The 15,085-nt window shown below is 39.6% G+C and overlaps 1 protein-coding gene across 4 annotated transcripts in view; it reads left to right on the top strand.

The window, feature by feature from the left end:
- The window catches only part of LOC105035135 (protein SCO1 homolog 1, mitochondrial), a 33,456-nt gene extending 18,922 nt beyond the window's left edge, over positions 1 to 14,534 (top strand). For 3 of the 4 annotated variants that reach the window (XM_073243486.1, XM_010910565.4, XM_019847244.3), the window contains 4 exons: positions 5,329 to 5,541; positions 8,226 to 8,315; positions 9,374 to 9,506; positions 13,888 to 14,214. In XM_073243486.1, the coding sequence (XP_073099587.1) occupies positions 5,329 to 5,541; positions 8,226 to 8,315; positions 9,374 to 9,506; positions 13,888 to 13,999 (548 nt within the window). In that variant the 3' untranslated portion in view covers positions 14,000 to 14,214. The other variant, XM_010910567.4, reaches the window with a different exon arrangement.
- The last annotated feature ends 551 nt before the right edge of the window (positions 14,535 to 15,085 follow it).

Genomic DNA, 15,085 nt, shown 5'->3' with positions numbered 1-15,085 from the left:
GAGAAACAACAAAAAAAAATATAATAATAATAATAATAATAATAATAATAATAATAGTATCGGTAGGGTTAAGAGGGTTCAGGCCGATGTTGAATAAGAGTTGTTCCTTCAGAAGGTCAGAGAGGAAGGGAGCTGGATAGGCCTCGAGCTTATTGGAGGCTTCGAGGTCGTCCCTTCTCAGGCTAGAAGCCCGACGGATGGAATCCCTTAGAGAGCCTCAGGGAGGTAATCCCAACTCCAAGGTCGGACATCGGACGTAGAAGTACCTCTCCTTCCAGTTGTGGATAGAAGAGGGGGCACTTTTCAACAACCCCTTTCTACCGAACTGGGACCAGTCCTTTGTCGAAGGATGATGCTTGAAAGTATAGAAATTCCTAAACAAAGAAAGGATTGGCTGGACTTCGGCTAGGCGATAGAGAGAAAGAGACCCTATCAAAAATCTAAAGGAGTTCGACGCTACAGCAACTAAAGAAATGTTTAAAAAGCAGAAGAGAGCGATGACAAAAGACAGAAGCGGAAGTCGAAGTCCGGCGCGGAAAGCTTCTTGGTATAAACAGAAGCAGCCAGGGGGAGGAGCGCTAGTCCGGCCAGTTGGTCCGAGAAGCTCCAGCTCGTACTTCGGAGGAATCCTGTACTGAATCCTAATCAGTGAGAGTTTCTCCGGAGTCAGAGAGCTGGGGATGGTGTCTGATACAAAGATCAGACGAGGTTCTTCTACAGAGCTAGGATTTTGTGGGACTGGAACGGACGAACTCCTAGAACTGCTAGAGGAGGAAGTGTTGGAGGACATTTTGAATCAAGTGAAAATCCTAAAAATCTCGAAAAAATTGGGAAAAATAAGAGATGGGGCGCTCGTGGAAAACTGAACAGGCAGAATGTAAAGGAGGAAAAATGGAAGAACAGCAGGGAAGAAAAAAAAAAGGAGAAGAGGGGAGTTCTGGAACTAACCTAGACTGGTCCGAGAGGTGCAGAGATGCAGAGATGGGGATCGACTTGAAGAACGTCTAAGGTCGAGAGGGATAGAATTCTCGGGGATGAAGAAGGGCACCAACAGGACTCTCAGGCAAAGTGAAATCCCTGGAAGAGGGGAGCGGGTTTAAATAGGCAACAGGGCCCGGCGCAGTAATGATTGCGGATCTCCTCTGGCCGACCTACACTTGCCGCATGTCCCACTCACCATGGCAGGCGGTTGAAAGTGGCCGACAGCTGACAGAGCCATTATTGCGCCGTACCTAGGGCAACGCTTCAGTGGGAATTTCAAAAAAATCTTTTCGGATCGCCTCGATTTGAAAAGGCTCCGGCACCAGCGCGCCAAACGCCAAACGCCAAAATATCTGGAAACAACCAAGTGCGGAAATCAAGGGAGGCAACTTCGGCTGTGAAAATTTCTCTGTACTTCCTTTATTTGGAACTCGAACTCGAAAGTAGGGAGACTGGTGTTGGGTATAAAATACCCCCAGTCGAAGTTTGTAAAAGGCCGACCCTTCCAGGGCTTTTTCGGCTTCCGACTTTGTGTGGCATCTTTCTGAACTCCCCCGACCGTCCGAGCTTTCATAATGCCATTCGGACTTCTTCGACAATGAGCTCCTCCATTCATCTACCGGGCTGCTCCAAATGCTTTCTGAGCTTCACTATCAGTCGATTTTCTACAGTGATTGACTATTCTCCGAATCTCTTTCAGACTTCTTCCGGCCATGGACGACTCTACTCTAAACTTTTTTCGGACTTCGTCAATGTCCGAGCTTCTCTGACAGCGGGATTTCTACAGTAACCAGACTCCATCCAAGTTTCTACGACGGTCGACCACCTTTCGGATTCCATCCGAGCTCCTATGAGAATCGAATTTCAGCTGAACTCCTACAGTGGATGGATCCCAAACGAATTTCGACAACGGAAGGGCTCCACCAGTCGGATCTCTACTCCGAACTTCTATTGCAAGTGGGCTTCACCCGAGCTCCGATATAGCCGGATCCCAACCGAGCTCCTACAGTGGATGGATCACAAACGAGCTTCTACAACGGGACAGGCTCCACCAGTCAGGTCACTATTTCGAGCTTTTACAATAAAAAATCTCTATCCAAGCTTCCACGACAACCGATCTTCGATCGAGCTTCTACAATAAGCGGCCTCCTTTCAGCCTCCTATAAGAGCTGGACTCCGTCCGAACTTCTACGACAGAATTGAATCCCGGACTCCTCCAACGTTCGACCTTCCCCAGTGTCCTCAAGACTCCTCCAGCGGACAAACCTTCACAGCGCCATCCGAACTCCACTGTCGGATGATCCTCTGCCGGATTCCTCATGAAACTGGACCTCTCCGACGGGCAATCTACAGACGAGCTTCTACATCAGGCAAATTTCAGACGGACTCTCCTAGCAGCTGGACTCTTATCGGACTTCTCCAACAGAAAGTCTCCGTCTGAGCTTCTACAGCGGATGATTTTCGTCTGCAACATCAGCGTCCAATCAGCGCCCAAGACATCCGACAACAGTGGATTCGTCAGCAATCTCGGAGACATCCAGCTTCTCTTAGATTGCAGAAGTAGAGAGCCATTCTGCTCCATCAGACGTCCCAACCGAGCTTCAGCCATCAAGCCCGAACTCTCTGGCAAGTCGCGACAACGGACACCACTCCACTCTCCATAACAAACTCCACGTGGTTCTGAACGGCTCCCTGACGTCACTACTCTCCATAACAAACTTCACGTGGCCCTGAACGGTCCCCTGACGCCATTACTCTCCGTAACAAACTCCGCGTGGCCCCGAACGACCCACTATCAGGCGGTTACAGACATTGCTGTCAATCAGTTACGCTCTCCGTCTATAAAAAGGGACTCCCAGATACGTTCTTCTCTAAGCTCTAAACTCTATCTCGAAATTCTGTCGAAATCTCAGTTGAGTGCTCCATTTATGTTGAAGCAGAGTATTGACTTGAGTGTCGGAGGGTCTTACCGGAGCACTCCCAACTCCGTTTTAGACTTCCCTTGCAGGTCCTGGCGGTGGCCGCGGTCATCTCAACTTCAGCTTCTCCAGCGTCGGCGGAATTTTGCACCAACACTATTTTTTTAGGAGCCTTTGGGGTAACTTATTGTTGTGATGCATGCTTAGTATGTCCATGTAATATATCCTGAATGGATGGGAATTCACGAAGAAGAGTAGGTAGAACTAGGGAAGTGGGAGGGTTTGGAATATCTGAGTCCTGAAATCCCTGTCTACAGAATGCCTGAATTGATCTAAAGGTGATTTTTAGTACTCTAAATATTTCGAGGTTATTGGATTGACTGCCTTTCACACTCCCTCCTGCTTGTTTATCCCATTGCCTCTGCTTAATTGACCATTTTGCCATGCTTCTTGACTTCTGTATGAATTAAAAAAATATGTGCCTTATGTGGATGTTATGGCTATTTATGATATTTTTTGCCATAGGCAACTTGGAAAAAACTTTCTATTCTAAGTTTTAAATCCCGTGGAACAAAAGTGTTCCGGTTTTTTCATAGAATGGGATGTCCCGGACCGTTCCATCCCAACAGCAGTTTCGATCATGCATCCCAATGGATATCCTCCATCTTTCTTTATTTTCTTTCTTTTTTCTTTCTTTTTCTTTGCTTTCCTTTCTTTCCTTTTCTTTTTCTTTCTTTTTCTTCTTCCTTCCTTTCTTTTTTTTTTTTTCATTTTTCTTATTCTTTCCTTTTATTTTTTTCTTTTCTTCATCTTTTTTTTATTTCCTTTTTTCTCTTTCTTCTTCTCTCCCTGCAAAGATGGGTTTCAAAGTCTCAAACTTGTCTCGATTCTGTTTTCTCATAGAAATGAGATGTGGCGGGACGAATGGGATGGCCCCCGTCCCACCGGGATGTAAAATCTTGATTCTAAGCACAATCGAAGATGCAATATCTTTTTTTGACTTATGCCTGTCAAACCTAGAGATTACTTGAAGCAGTTCCCAAATAACAATGTGCAATTTCTGGAGTCGCTTCCTTTTTTTGATCTGTCTCCGAGTCCCGAAGGTTCCACAACTGAGATGATTTCCCTTTTATTGTGCTGCCATTTAGAAGCTGATGTGATGATGCAATATGCAAATCCATCCTCTTTAGTTTGTTGTTTATGAGATGTACTTTATTTACTATGTCTATGCCACATCATTTCCAGACATGTGGAAAACATTTCTTTTATTTGAGAACATATTCTTCCCATGAGGGCATCCCTGCATCGGGCAAAATGTATACAGTAAATTTGGTATTTGATGTGCGTGATGTAACATTCATAAATGCTAGTGTAAGACCATGTAATGATGAAAGACTATATTTTCAGTTCATTCAGAAGGTGATTCCATAAAGTGATAAATATGGATGGACTAAGCATGTATTTTAAGTTGCACTCCATTGTTTAATGTTGCTTCTTTGAGGCATGCCTCTACCTTATGTGCGAAGGAAATGCCCTAGAAGAATACCTTGAGGCTTATTTGTGAGGCTTTATCATGTGATTAATATTGTAAGGTCTATGTGAGGTGCATGCCCTGTAAGTTGTAACTTTAAGTGTCCTTATATACTGTGCGTATCTGTAAGACCTTGATATTTTCCATCACTTTCCACAACTAAATAGAAGGGGAGAAGTTAAGTTTCTTTTATGCTTTTGCATGACATCATCCGTGGATGGTAAAATATGTTTTTCAGTTATTGATTTGTGAACATTTGGTAGATTGTGTCCATCCAAAATCCTAGCCAAGTTCAAACATAATGGTGAAACCCTTTTACGTCATTTGATTTCACATTATTTTTGTTGTCATTCTAGCTTTTTTTTTTTCTCCTAAAAAAGGAATCAATAAGGCTGATGCCTCATACCTTGAGGTTATGCCTCACCTTGTTTAGTGTCTGAACATCTCAACTTTATTCCTCAACTTTCCAAAAACAGGTATATGTTTATACACCAATTCCCTGGAAACTGATCTCGTTTACACTCATTTGAATTGAGAGATTTGTATATAACGAAAAAGAAAGGAGAGAATGTCAGTATCCCTCATCTGGCTAGGACATAAAAGAACATCGAGTCAGAATACCTCACTTGGAAGGTCAAATGAGGAGGCAAGAGAAAAAGAAATGGAGAGGAGACCTCTCTACCCTGCATTTTAACCTTTCTAAAAGTAGAGAGATTCAGAAAGAAAAGAAACCCACTTTCTCAGAGAAAAAGATTCAAAGTTCTTTTTATTCCCTTCTTTTCTTCTCTTTTTTCTTTCTTTCCTTTTCTCTCCTCCCTTTTTATCAAAAAAAGTTTCAATTTGGCATATTTTCTTTATTTCTATTTGGTTCAGTTGGTTTTCTTTTCATGCTTGCAGAACTGAAGACTGGATCAAGTGCGGTGAAACAAGGACCATCCATAGGAACTGCTGCTATTGGTGGTGCATTCAAGCTTGTGAACCATGATGGAAAATCAGTTACTGAAAAGGATTTTCTGGGGAAGTGGACGCTGATATATTTTGGATTCACACACTGCCCTGATATATGTCCTGATGAACTCCAAAAATTGGCTGCTGCAATCGATAAAATAAGTAAATTGCTCTCATTTAGTGCACACAAAATCCAAAATATTGGAATAAGATGATTGTACCACCAAAAAGCATGATGCAATATTGCTTACTCTAGGATAGTGATGATGAGATGTTTTCCTTTTTTGATTTCACATTTGATGAAAAACTGTGTTATGGTTCGCAGATAAACTTAGCTACATTTTAGCAGCATATAAACTTAGCTACATTTCTTTCTATTGAAGTGATTTAAGCAACATAAGCAACTTTATATTTTCTCTAGTTGATAACAGTCCAATTTGAAGAATAGTGTGTGACATGCTTCTACAATTTTGATGTCTCCACGGTCACCTCATCCCTTTCACAAGGTGAACCCGAGGTTTTGTTGCTTTGACATAATTCAACATCTAGTCCTGGAAGTTTACAGTTTGGTTCGTTGAGATATTTATCATAGTAGAAAATATTGTGATAATTTCTAACTAGAAGACTGAGTTTGCTGTTGGCATATTCATTTGAAGAATGGATTCTGCTGCCATCTTTATCTAGAGAATTATTTTATCTTGAAGATAACTAGTTGCATGTTTCTATATCTGTGCTGCCTCAATTTTATACCCTAGTTATTAATTGACAAGTGTTGCATCTCTTGTTTGCATTTGACCCATACCAATTGTTCATTGCTTTCAAAATGAAAAAGGCCTTCAGTGTTGTTGCTGCTGCTGCTATTTTCTAGACATACGCTACCATTGGGACCACTGTTTTTCACATTACATCAACAGGATAAAGCTTGAAGTGTTAGCACTATGTGGAATTAAACTTTGTTTTGCATACATACGTATGTACATGGATATATGCATATGTATGTGGGTACATACATAAATTTCACACTTTTATGTCTAGCATGTGCAGTGCATGCCTGAGAGATTATATTATGAGGCAGTGAGTGTCATCTCAATCTAATATTTCATTTACTAATACATTCTTTATTCATTTTTTAGAAAAGGGAATATTTAATTCATTCACTTTACAAGACCCCCAAGTCTACACCCTTTCGCTGTGACATGGGCTCAGCCCTATGTGGTTCTCACATGTCAATTTAGGGAGTCAACCTAAGTGTTCTGAAAAGTTGGCATACTGAATAACACTCTTTAAGAATTTCTAATGCCAGATCTCATTCATCATTGCATCTTGGTGGTTAACATATCTTTGTTAAGTATTTGTAGAAGAAAGTTAAAACAAGTAAAAGGGAGTAGAGGAGGGCAAATGAAGAACCAAAGAGGCATTTTAGGATTTAGTTCCATACTAATAAGTAGCTAAAATATATAATGAGTAGGAGACATGGAAAATGTTTAAAAAAGAGATGAATTAGGAGATCTTACCAAGATTGAGGATGATCAATCAAGATATATGAGGGCATGTGGTAGGAGGTGGGTTTGAGAATGGAATATTTCATTTGAGTCGGTCAAGAAAGTTAGTTGGAAAATTAGCTATCAAGGATCTCAAATGCTAGATAATTTTGGATTATTGGGAAAGAATATGGTGTCTTTCAAGGGTTCTGCTATGATTGAATAGTGTTTTGAGACCCATTTGGGTTGACTCGTTTGACTGTCGCCTATCAATCTTGGTGACCAGGTCAGGTTGGATAGGGTCCAAACCCTTATTTGGCTGAAAACCGTCTAAACCATCTAACCCAGTGGTTTAACCATTCGAACCTTCCGGTCAGTGGCTAATTTGAACCATTTGAATTAATAGAAAAAATTGAAAAAGGGAAAATCTAATTGCTTTTTCTACCCTAGACCTTGATTCAATGATCTCTTGTCATCTTGATTGAAGCACTGGATTGACAACATCAATGATGATTGATGAGATTCGTTGGTGCTCCTTTCCTCTTCTTCATCCTGATCTTCTTTTGTGCTTGGGTAGTGTGTTTGGAGGGGATCAAGGCCGTTCATTTGAGGGCATTGTGGCAGTGGGAAGGGTGCAGTGTCTAGGTAAAGTCAGCTGCTAGAGGAGGGTTTAAGTGCCGGTGCTAGAGAGATGAGGCTGAAGGGGTTAAGGTTATAGAGCCGAGAGGGTTTGAGGGCTCTAGGCTTTAATTGAGGGGACATAAGATAGCAAGGTGGACTTGAGGCAGAGGAAATGAAAGTGGTTTGAGTTCGCCATGGATGAGAACCTTGGTGCTGGTGGAGTCTTAGGTGGAGGGATCAATCGCTCAGATATGGAAAATAGAGAAGTGAGGGGTGGAGAATACATTTGAGAATAGAAGGGTAGAAGAGAGCTGGGTTCAAGGGATAATTGAGGGCCTATTATCTAGTTGAATCATGGTTCAGCCATGGTCAAACTAGTGACCTGTGACCCGAACCTTTTTTTTGGCCCCCAAAAGAAGGGTTTAATCTGGGTTGCTGGTTTCCAAACATTGGTATTGAGAATGAAATATATAACAACAAGAAAATTGGTGAGACACAAAGAAAGTAATATGCAGTTTTGGGAATATTAGATCAATAAACCATGTCAGTCTCTATATTTATGAAATTTGCTATCATAAGATATTATCTCTTATTGATTGTTTTATAGAAATATGACAATTCTTGTTAAGAGTCATTTGTTAATTTTGTGCAATCTTTACAAGTTTGTTCCCATATGGATTCTCCTTTTTATCTTCCATATAGTGGACCTCTGTTGTTCTAATAATAGACTTTTGTTTCTTGTAGAAGGGAAGGCGGGGATACATATTGTTCCTGTTTTTATTTCAGTGGATCCTGAGAGAGATACTGTTGAGCAAGTTCATGATTATGTCAAAGGTGTGTTCCCATTATTGTTTTGTTGGTAACAATGGCTGTGAGCAGAGTACTCATATTTTCTTTTTTCTTTAAAATTAAGATAATGAAATGTGATGTTCTAGGCTTTTCCTTGTATACCATTTTTTGTACTCTAGAATGATGCAATTGGAATAGGCTGAATTTATTTTCAATTTTTAGGTTTTTCATTCCTATTTTTGCAGATTTTTATATTTTTTGATATATTTTTTAAATGGTTTTGAGACTTAAGAGTTCACTTGTTAGTTAAACTGGGATCTGGTCAGTCCATATTCTATTGGAATTTGATCAGCTGTCATTAGTTCCTTATAAGTGAGTCCTAGAAGTCAATGAGGATTCAGTTTTATTCTCAGCTGTGAGAATGCTTATTTGAGTAGGATTAGGGGTTGGATGAATTTATTGAGAGGAGTAATACTAAGGGGTGGCTGTTTTGTGCACTTGAAAAGTTCTTCTAGCACGTGGCTTGAGGGGTTGGTGTAACTCTGACATTGGTGCCATACATGGCGGTGGTTGAATGTGTAGTTACCAAGTCAGAATTAGCGGGCCCGAGAAATTTCTTATGTGCACATAATGGGCACCCTAAAGCATTTTCCTATTGAAAAAGTTTATGGCTGGCTGTTTGGAGCTCTTGGAAATTGTATGCTGAGTTTATTTGAGAATGAAAATTGGCTGGAGGGCTTTTCTCTTCTCTTACTTCTTCCTTTTATTCCTTGTATTCTTCCTTTTTTGACCCTCCCGGCTTCCCCTCTTTCACCTATATTTCACTGCATGCATGAGATACAATTTCAGCTGTACCATAGCAGATCATATCTGAATAAGGACTGAACTAATTTGCTGCTTACTAAGGCAGAGAAGCTGATGGATAAGCACTTTGTTCAGATAAATCTAGATCTGAACCAAATTAAGTACTGTTTCATTCTCTTGTATTCTACATCTATGATACTACATCATCATGTTTCTCATGCATGCGAACAATGTAATTTTAGTCTATATTAAGTCATTGTTTCATCTGGATAAATGCCACGTGTTTTTTTGTTGTGCAGAATTTCACCCAGATTTAGTTGGCTTAACTGGTACGCCAGATGAGATAAGGCAAGTTGCGCGTGCTTATCGAGTTTATTATATGAAGACCGAGGAGGAGGGCTCTGATTACCTTGTTGACCACTCAATTGTTATGTGAGTATGGCCCGTAAATTACTCGATATGTATTAGTTCTTTGTGTTCAAGTTCCCTACATTTTTGGCTTATATTTTTCTGGAATGCAATTGCTAGCTGTATAAATATTGTATTTTTTTCTGTTGCTTAAGCATATAAGTTTTTCATCTAGGGTAAGAAATGATGACTTTTATGAGCATGATGATGTATTGTTTTTATCAGATGTACATTTGGCAATCCAGGCATTTTTTTAGTGATTTTTGTGATGATCATTTCTGCTAAAGTATGGTTATGCTAAATTTTTCTGAAGCAACAGAGTATGTATGTACGGATTATGTGGATTATAATTGGAAGAATTCTTCTAGATTAATAACTTTTTTGTCAATTGCTTAGTTTGTAACCTATAAATCCCTTGACTCTGCAGCAATCTGTAAACAATAAATTCTAACTTCTAGTTATTTTTGTTCTTGAATAGGCAAAGAGATCATTAGGTATCATGAAGTTTTTTAACCTTAACTTTTGAAAACTTGTGTAATTTTTTGTCACATTCCATTCAATTTCAATACACATTATCCACCAGTTTCTTTTCTCTATCTCCCTCTCCTCTCTCTCATTTGATAGAAGAGCCTTTACCTATCCCATGTTATTGAACATCTCAATTTGAAAAAAAATGAAAACTTTAAGCTGAGATCCAAATATGCACTCTTGAGTGCAATGCTAAATAGTTGACCTTAGGTTTTGGACCAAGGTTTGCTGAACCTATATTGCGGGGGTATTGGCTGGCGACCAGTTTGGCATGGTATGGCTTCGTGCAATGTCGTTCCAGGACATATTGACCCAAGGAGAGCCGGAGAGTGAGGAGGAGAGAGAGGAAAAGAGAGAGGAGGGGAGCGAGAGAGGGGGGGGCAGGTGGAGAGAGAGGGTTCAAAAGCTTGATATGGGGTTGCCTTCGTTTTGTTTTGAATTAGGGGATGCCCCCACTTTTTTTGTAAACATCGACTTGAAATTGGCAAATGGTTTGCCAACTTCAACAAACCATTTGCTAACTTCTTCTGAGTGAAGTTGGCAAACTATTTGCTGATTTCAATTCAAAATTTACAAAAACAAAATTAAGGACATCTTCTACTTTGAAAGGAGACAAGGGCAACCCCCTGTTTTGGTAGGGGGTGAGGAGGGAAAGGAAGAGGGAGGGGGAGAAAGGGAGACGGAGAGGGAGAAGGCATCATTGAGAGGGAGAGAGACTTACCAAGGGCCTAGGGGACCTCATTGTCGTCGGTGACAGCGTCGTTGTCGAGCGCTAGGGATGGAGGATTAGGGTTTTAAGTGAGGGGGTTGTGGGGTCGAAGTCATGATCAAGGAGGAGGATTAGGCATTGAATCATTGTGGGGGAGGGGGGAACCTATTTATATGTTGAATTGGTCCAATCAATCGGTCTTGTTTGGTATGTTTGGAACTATAGCTGGTTCAGCCTGGTTTAATAAACCTTATTTTGGATCGAGACATAAATTTACCTGATAGTATGGGGTTAGTATTTAATACTTTTCATAGAGTCTGTAGATTCAGTCAAAGCTTTATCATCTTTGCTATATGGATGCCTAACTAGGTCTACCCGTCTAGGTTAGGTATACATTTTGAGACTAGTTTTGAGATTGGATCAAAGGCAGATCAAGATTTGTCGTCTTGGTATCGGATCTCATATTGGTAGCATCTTGTTACAGATGATACTTGGTTTGATGTATTGAGTATTGATATGCCCTTGTACCGCATTATGATTGGGTATTGGTATGGTACGGTATGAGTTCGATGTATTGAGTATTGGTATGCCCTTGTACCACATTATGATTTGGTATTGGTATAGTATGGTATGATCGGTACGCATTGGTATCGATTGGTATGGCAAACCATGGTACAAATATTTGGTCCTTGACTTTACCAAGTTGACTCTGGATCAATTTGTGTTATTTCAAATATCAATGCATAGGACCATTTATACACCTAGCAAAATTTCAGTAATCTTCATGATCACATTAGACATCAAAATGAGGTTGAAAGAACTATAAATAAGGTTCTTCTTTTCTTTTTGTAAGTTTGGAGCACCAAATGCCTGTTAGGATCGTGTGAACCACTTTTCCTAGCTTATATCAGGCTCTCTTCTACTGCCATGCATAACAGAAACTCATGTTCCTCCCCAGCCAGGAATTTGTGGGTTTGGCTGCCAATCTAGATCTAACTTTGCCAATTTGTTTTGGAGTCCTGTGATTGCCGTCAATCTCTTTGCTATAATATCATCAGTGATCCCATATACTGCTACTGTAGCTCATGAGCATATTCACCACTAAAAACCAAGCCTTCATCTCAGCCTAAGACATGAGACAAGCAAGAATGTGCTTTACAGTAGACAAAACAGCAAATTCCTTCTCCCTTCTATCAACTAATTCACCACTCTTCCTCCAACCAATGTAGCTAATGGTAAAATGATAAAAATAATGCTGTCAACCATTTGATCAAACGTTTATAATCAAAAACTTTGAGCCCCCTGGCTAGGGCTCCCTAATGTTTCAAAATGCAGTCCCTAGATTGCTTATATATGGCTTCTGTGTGGTCATACGACGTGTGGACTGGAAAGGCAATTCCTTCAGCATTGCACGGTCATATATGCAGCTAGCTTAGCATTATATAGCCATATGCGTGGCTAACCTGGTCCACCTGGGATTTTGAGGCTTTATGTGGTCTGTGTAGGTTAAATAGGTTCAAAATGATAATTAGGTTGGTTTCATGTGGGCCCGATATGAGTATTAATAATGTTAATATTCTTAATTATATGATATTTATTTCTATTAGGTATTAAGTAATAAGTAGTAATCAGTTATTGTTATTAATATTGCTTGTACTTCTGAAAAATCACTATCCTAAATATTATTTTTATCATATATAATATAGTTTTTTATTTTTAATAGTTAAAAAATCATAATTGCGCTTGCCCACATTGAGTTGCTTTTCAGGACATTGGGAGAGACCTAGCCTTATAGGTGCAGGCCTAGGTCTCTCAAAACCAGGTTGTCCTAATCCATCTCAGTCAAGATGAACCAGGACCGGTCTTTTGTTATGACACTTTGGATGGCCTAGTGTCTTAGCAATTCATTGAGATGCTATTTTCTAATTTATCTTTTCTATTTTTTCTTGTTCTAACTTTTAATGGTTATTTAGAGGCTTTATTCTTCATTCTTCCACAGACAATAAATTTTTAATTTTATTTCAAACCATTAGTGCTAGTACAAATACCAGCATGATAAACCTAGTCATGGCTCAAGAAACCTATTTAAGAGCCTAAAAACTCATTTAAAACAAAATAATGAAGTAAACATGCAAGAGGGGGATGTCCTAATGTTTTCCTGGGATGCTAGCCTATCCCCACTGCTGGGATAGGAGTCCCAGTAATGTGCAAATCCGGTTCCAAACTGGGACAGCTCCTAATATCGGGATTTTTATCCTTGGTGCTAGTTCATATTTAGGCCCTGTTTGGATATATACTGAACTTTGTTCTGGTCAATATAAATGCGATTTTTCATGTGCATCATGCATGCTTATACGATAGTAATTTGTTGAACTCTGAGATTGTTTCTGTTTAGCCTCATTTTTAAAAATAAAATCATGGACCATATTGAACTGTAGTCATTGGGCAGTCTGCTTGCTGCATGCCTCGCACCATGATTATGAGAATAAAGAAGGTAAGTCAATAGGCGTGGATGGCATCGTTAGTCTGAGGATGACGTGGAGGCAGTTAAGTATAGCCAAGACGGTCACTCTGAGAATTCGAGGGCAAGGGCTCATTGAAAGAGGGAGGAAATTGACGGAAAGGGCATTTGCTGCCTTTGACTCCCTAATCAAGGGCTTAAACTCATGTGAACATTGTTGCCATCAGGAAGGGAACCTGTGGTTACCTTTACTTAATCAATGCATTTTTTGGATTAAAAGCAAGTATGATGATAACAAATGGACTGGGGTTTTGACCCATAATTCAGATCTCCTACATGAGGTGATAACAGGTTAAGTTAGGTCTTGATTTGGCGTGATCTGGACAGTACATGACCAGCTATTGATTTTGGAATGCAGGACTGTGTTGGGTTTAAATTTTGATCTCATTTAAAATTTTTTGATCAATTTGATGTCTTATTTATTATTGGCTTTGATTCAGTTTTGTTGAATCCACTATTTACCAGGTTAAATAACTGAGTCTAGGTTTGAGACATGAGCCTGGCCCACAGTTTCCATCTGTTACGATGACATTCTGAATTTTTATGTGTCCTGACAAACTCTGATTTACTAGAATGGATCACAATCTTCTGTTATGCTATATGATGGTTGTATCCAATGTAACTGATTTATGCGGATCAACTTTCAGGTACTTGATGAACCCAAACATGGAGTTTGTCAAATTCTTTGGTAAGAACTATGATGCTGATGCACTTGCTGAAGGCGTAATCAAAGAGATAAAGGAAAACAAGGGGGTGTAACGTCATATTTTCCGGATGCCAAAGATGGTCGTGCCGACCGAAAGTAAACTTTTTCCCCATTTATCATTGGAATGTAACTTTCGTAATAAGCTTATGGTCAAAAAAATTGGACTATGAACAATTTTGGTATCCTTGGCCCTAGAGAGTTCTTTTTTGACTATGCGATATTAATGGTCCTGCCATTTACTGTTTCCATCTTTTTTTTTTTTTTTTTTTTTCAGTTAAACGGAAAATCAGGTGCAGTGTATTTATGAATCCTGGTGCATTTGTTAAAGCTAATAGAGCATGCCATTTGCAATTTGACCGGCCTAGAAATAATTTTATCAGACTCTTGTTTAGGAACGTTGGATCATATTATCACTTCATGTAGAATTGTTGTTGATTCAGTTTGACATGCATTAGAATACAAATGAGACTCAAGTCACATGGCTTCCTACAAGAGGGTTTATTGCAAGGTCTTTTATCCGAGAGGATTTAAGGCGGACTGCTATTCTGAAGGTAATGATGATAAGCTACTGGAATCTGATTACTTTTATCCCACATGTCTGAAGAGTGCAAGCCTAAAGGTCCGTGCTGGTACGAACCCCATCAGCTGCCATAATATCTGTTAATCAAAATGTTCTTGGAAAGAAAAACGTAGTTATGGATAGCGGGTGAAGGCCCATTCCCAGGTCACTCGTGTGGAAGACTTTGATCCTAACTTTGAATTTATACTTGGAATTCTCAAAATTGGATTCTTAATCAACCAAACCCTGTTATATTAAATTTATAATCTACCGCAAACGTTAACCTAAAACCTCTTAAGACTAAACAAAACTATCAAATTAACCGAAAGTAAAGCTGAACAACTAAAAAAGTTAAAAGTACCCAAATTATGTTAGACGCTTCCACTGTGTAGTTCTAGTTGGTGGCATATGAATCTATCATTTGGATCACCATTATTTGATGATGAGATCCATTGAGGGATATCTTGCCATCAAACCATTGTAAGGTTGTTTTAGTGTATCTCAATAGATCATCCCAAGCCCTCCAATCACATGATAGATATATCACTTATTCCAGATTTTGTTGCGTAATGGATCAACT

The sequence above is a fragment of the Elaeis guineensis genome, chromosome 9 (assembly GCF_000442705.2).
Source record: "Elaeis guineensis isolate ETL-2024a chromosome 9, EG11, whole genome shotgun sequence".
Taxonomy (NCBI): Eukaryota; Viridiplantae; Streptophyta; class Magnoliopsida; order Arecales; family Arecaceae; genus Elaeis; species Elaeis guineensis.
This window is presented reverse-complemented; position numbering and strand designations above follow the sequence as displayed.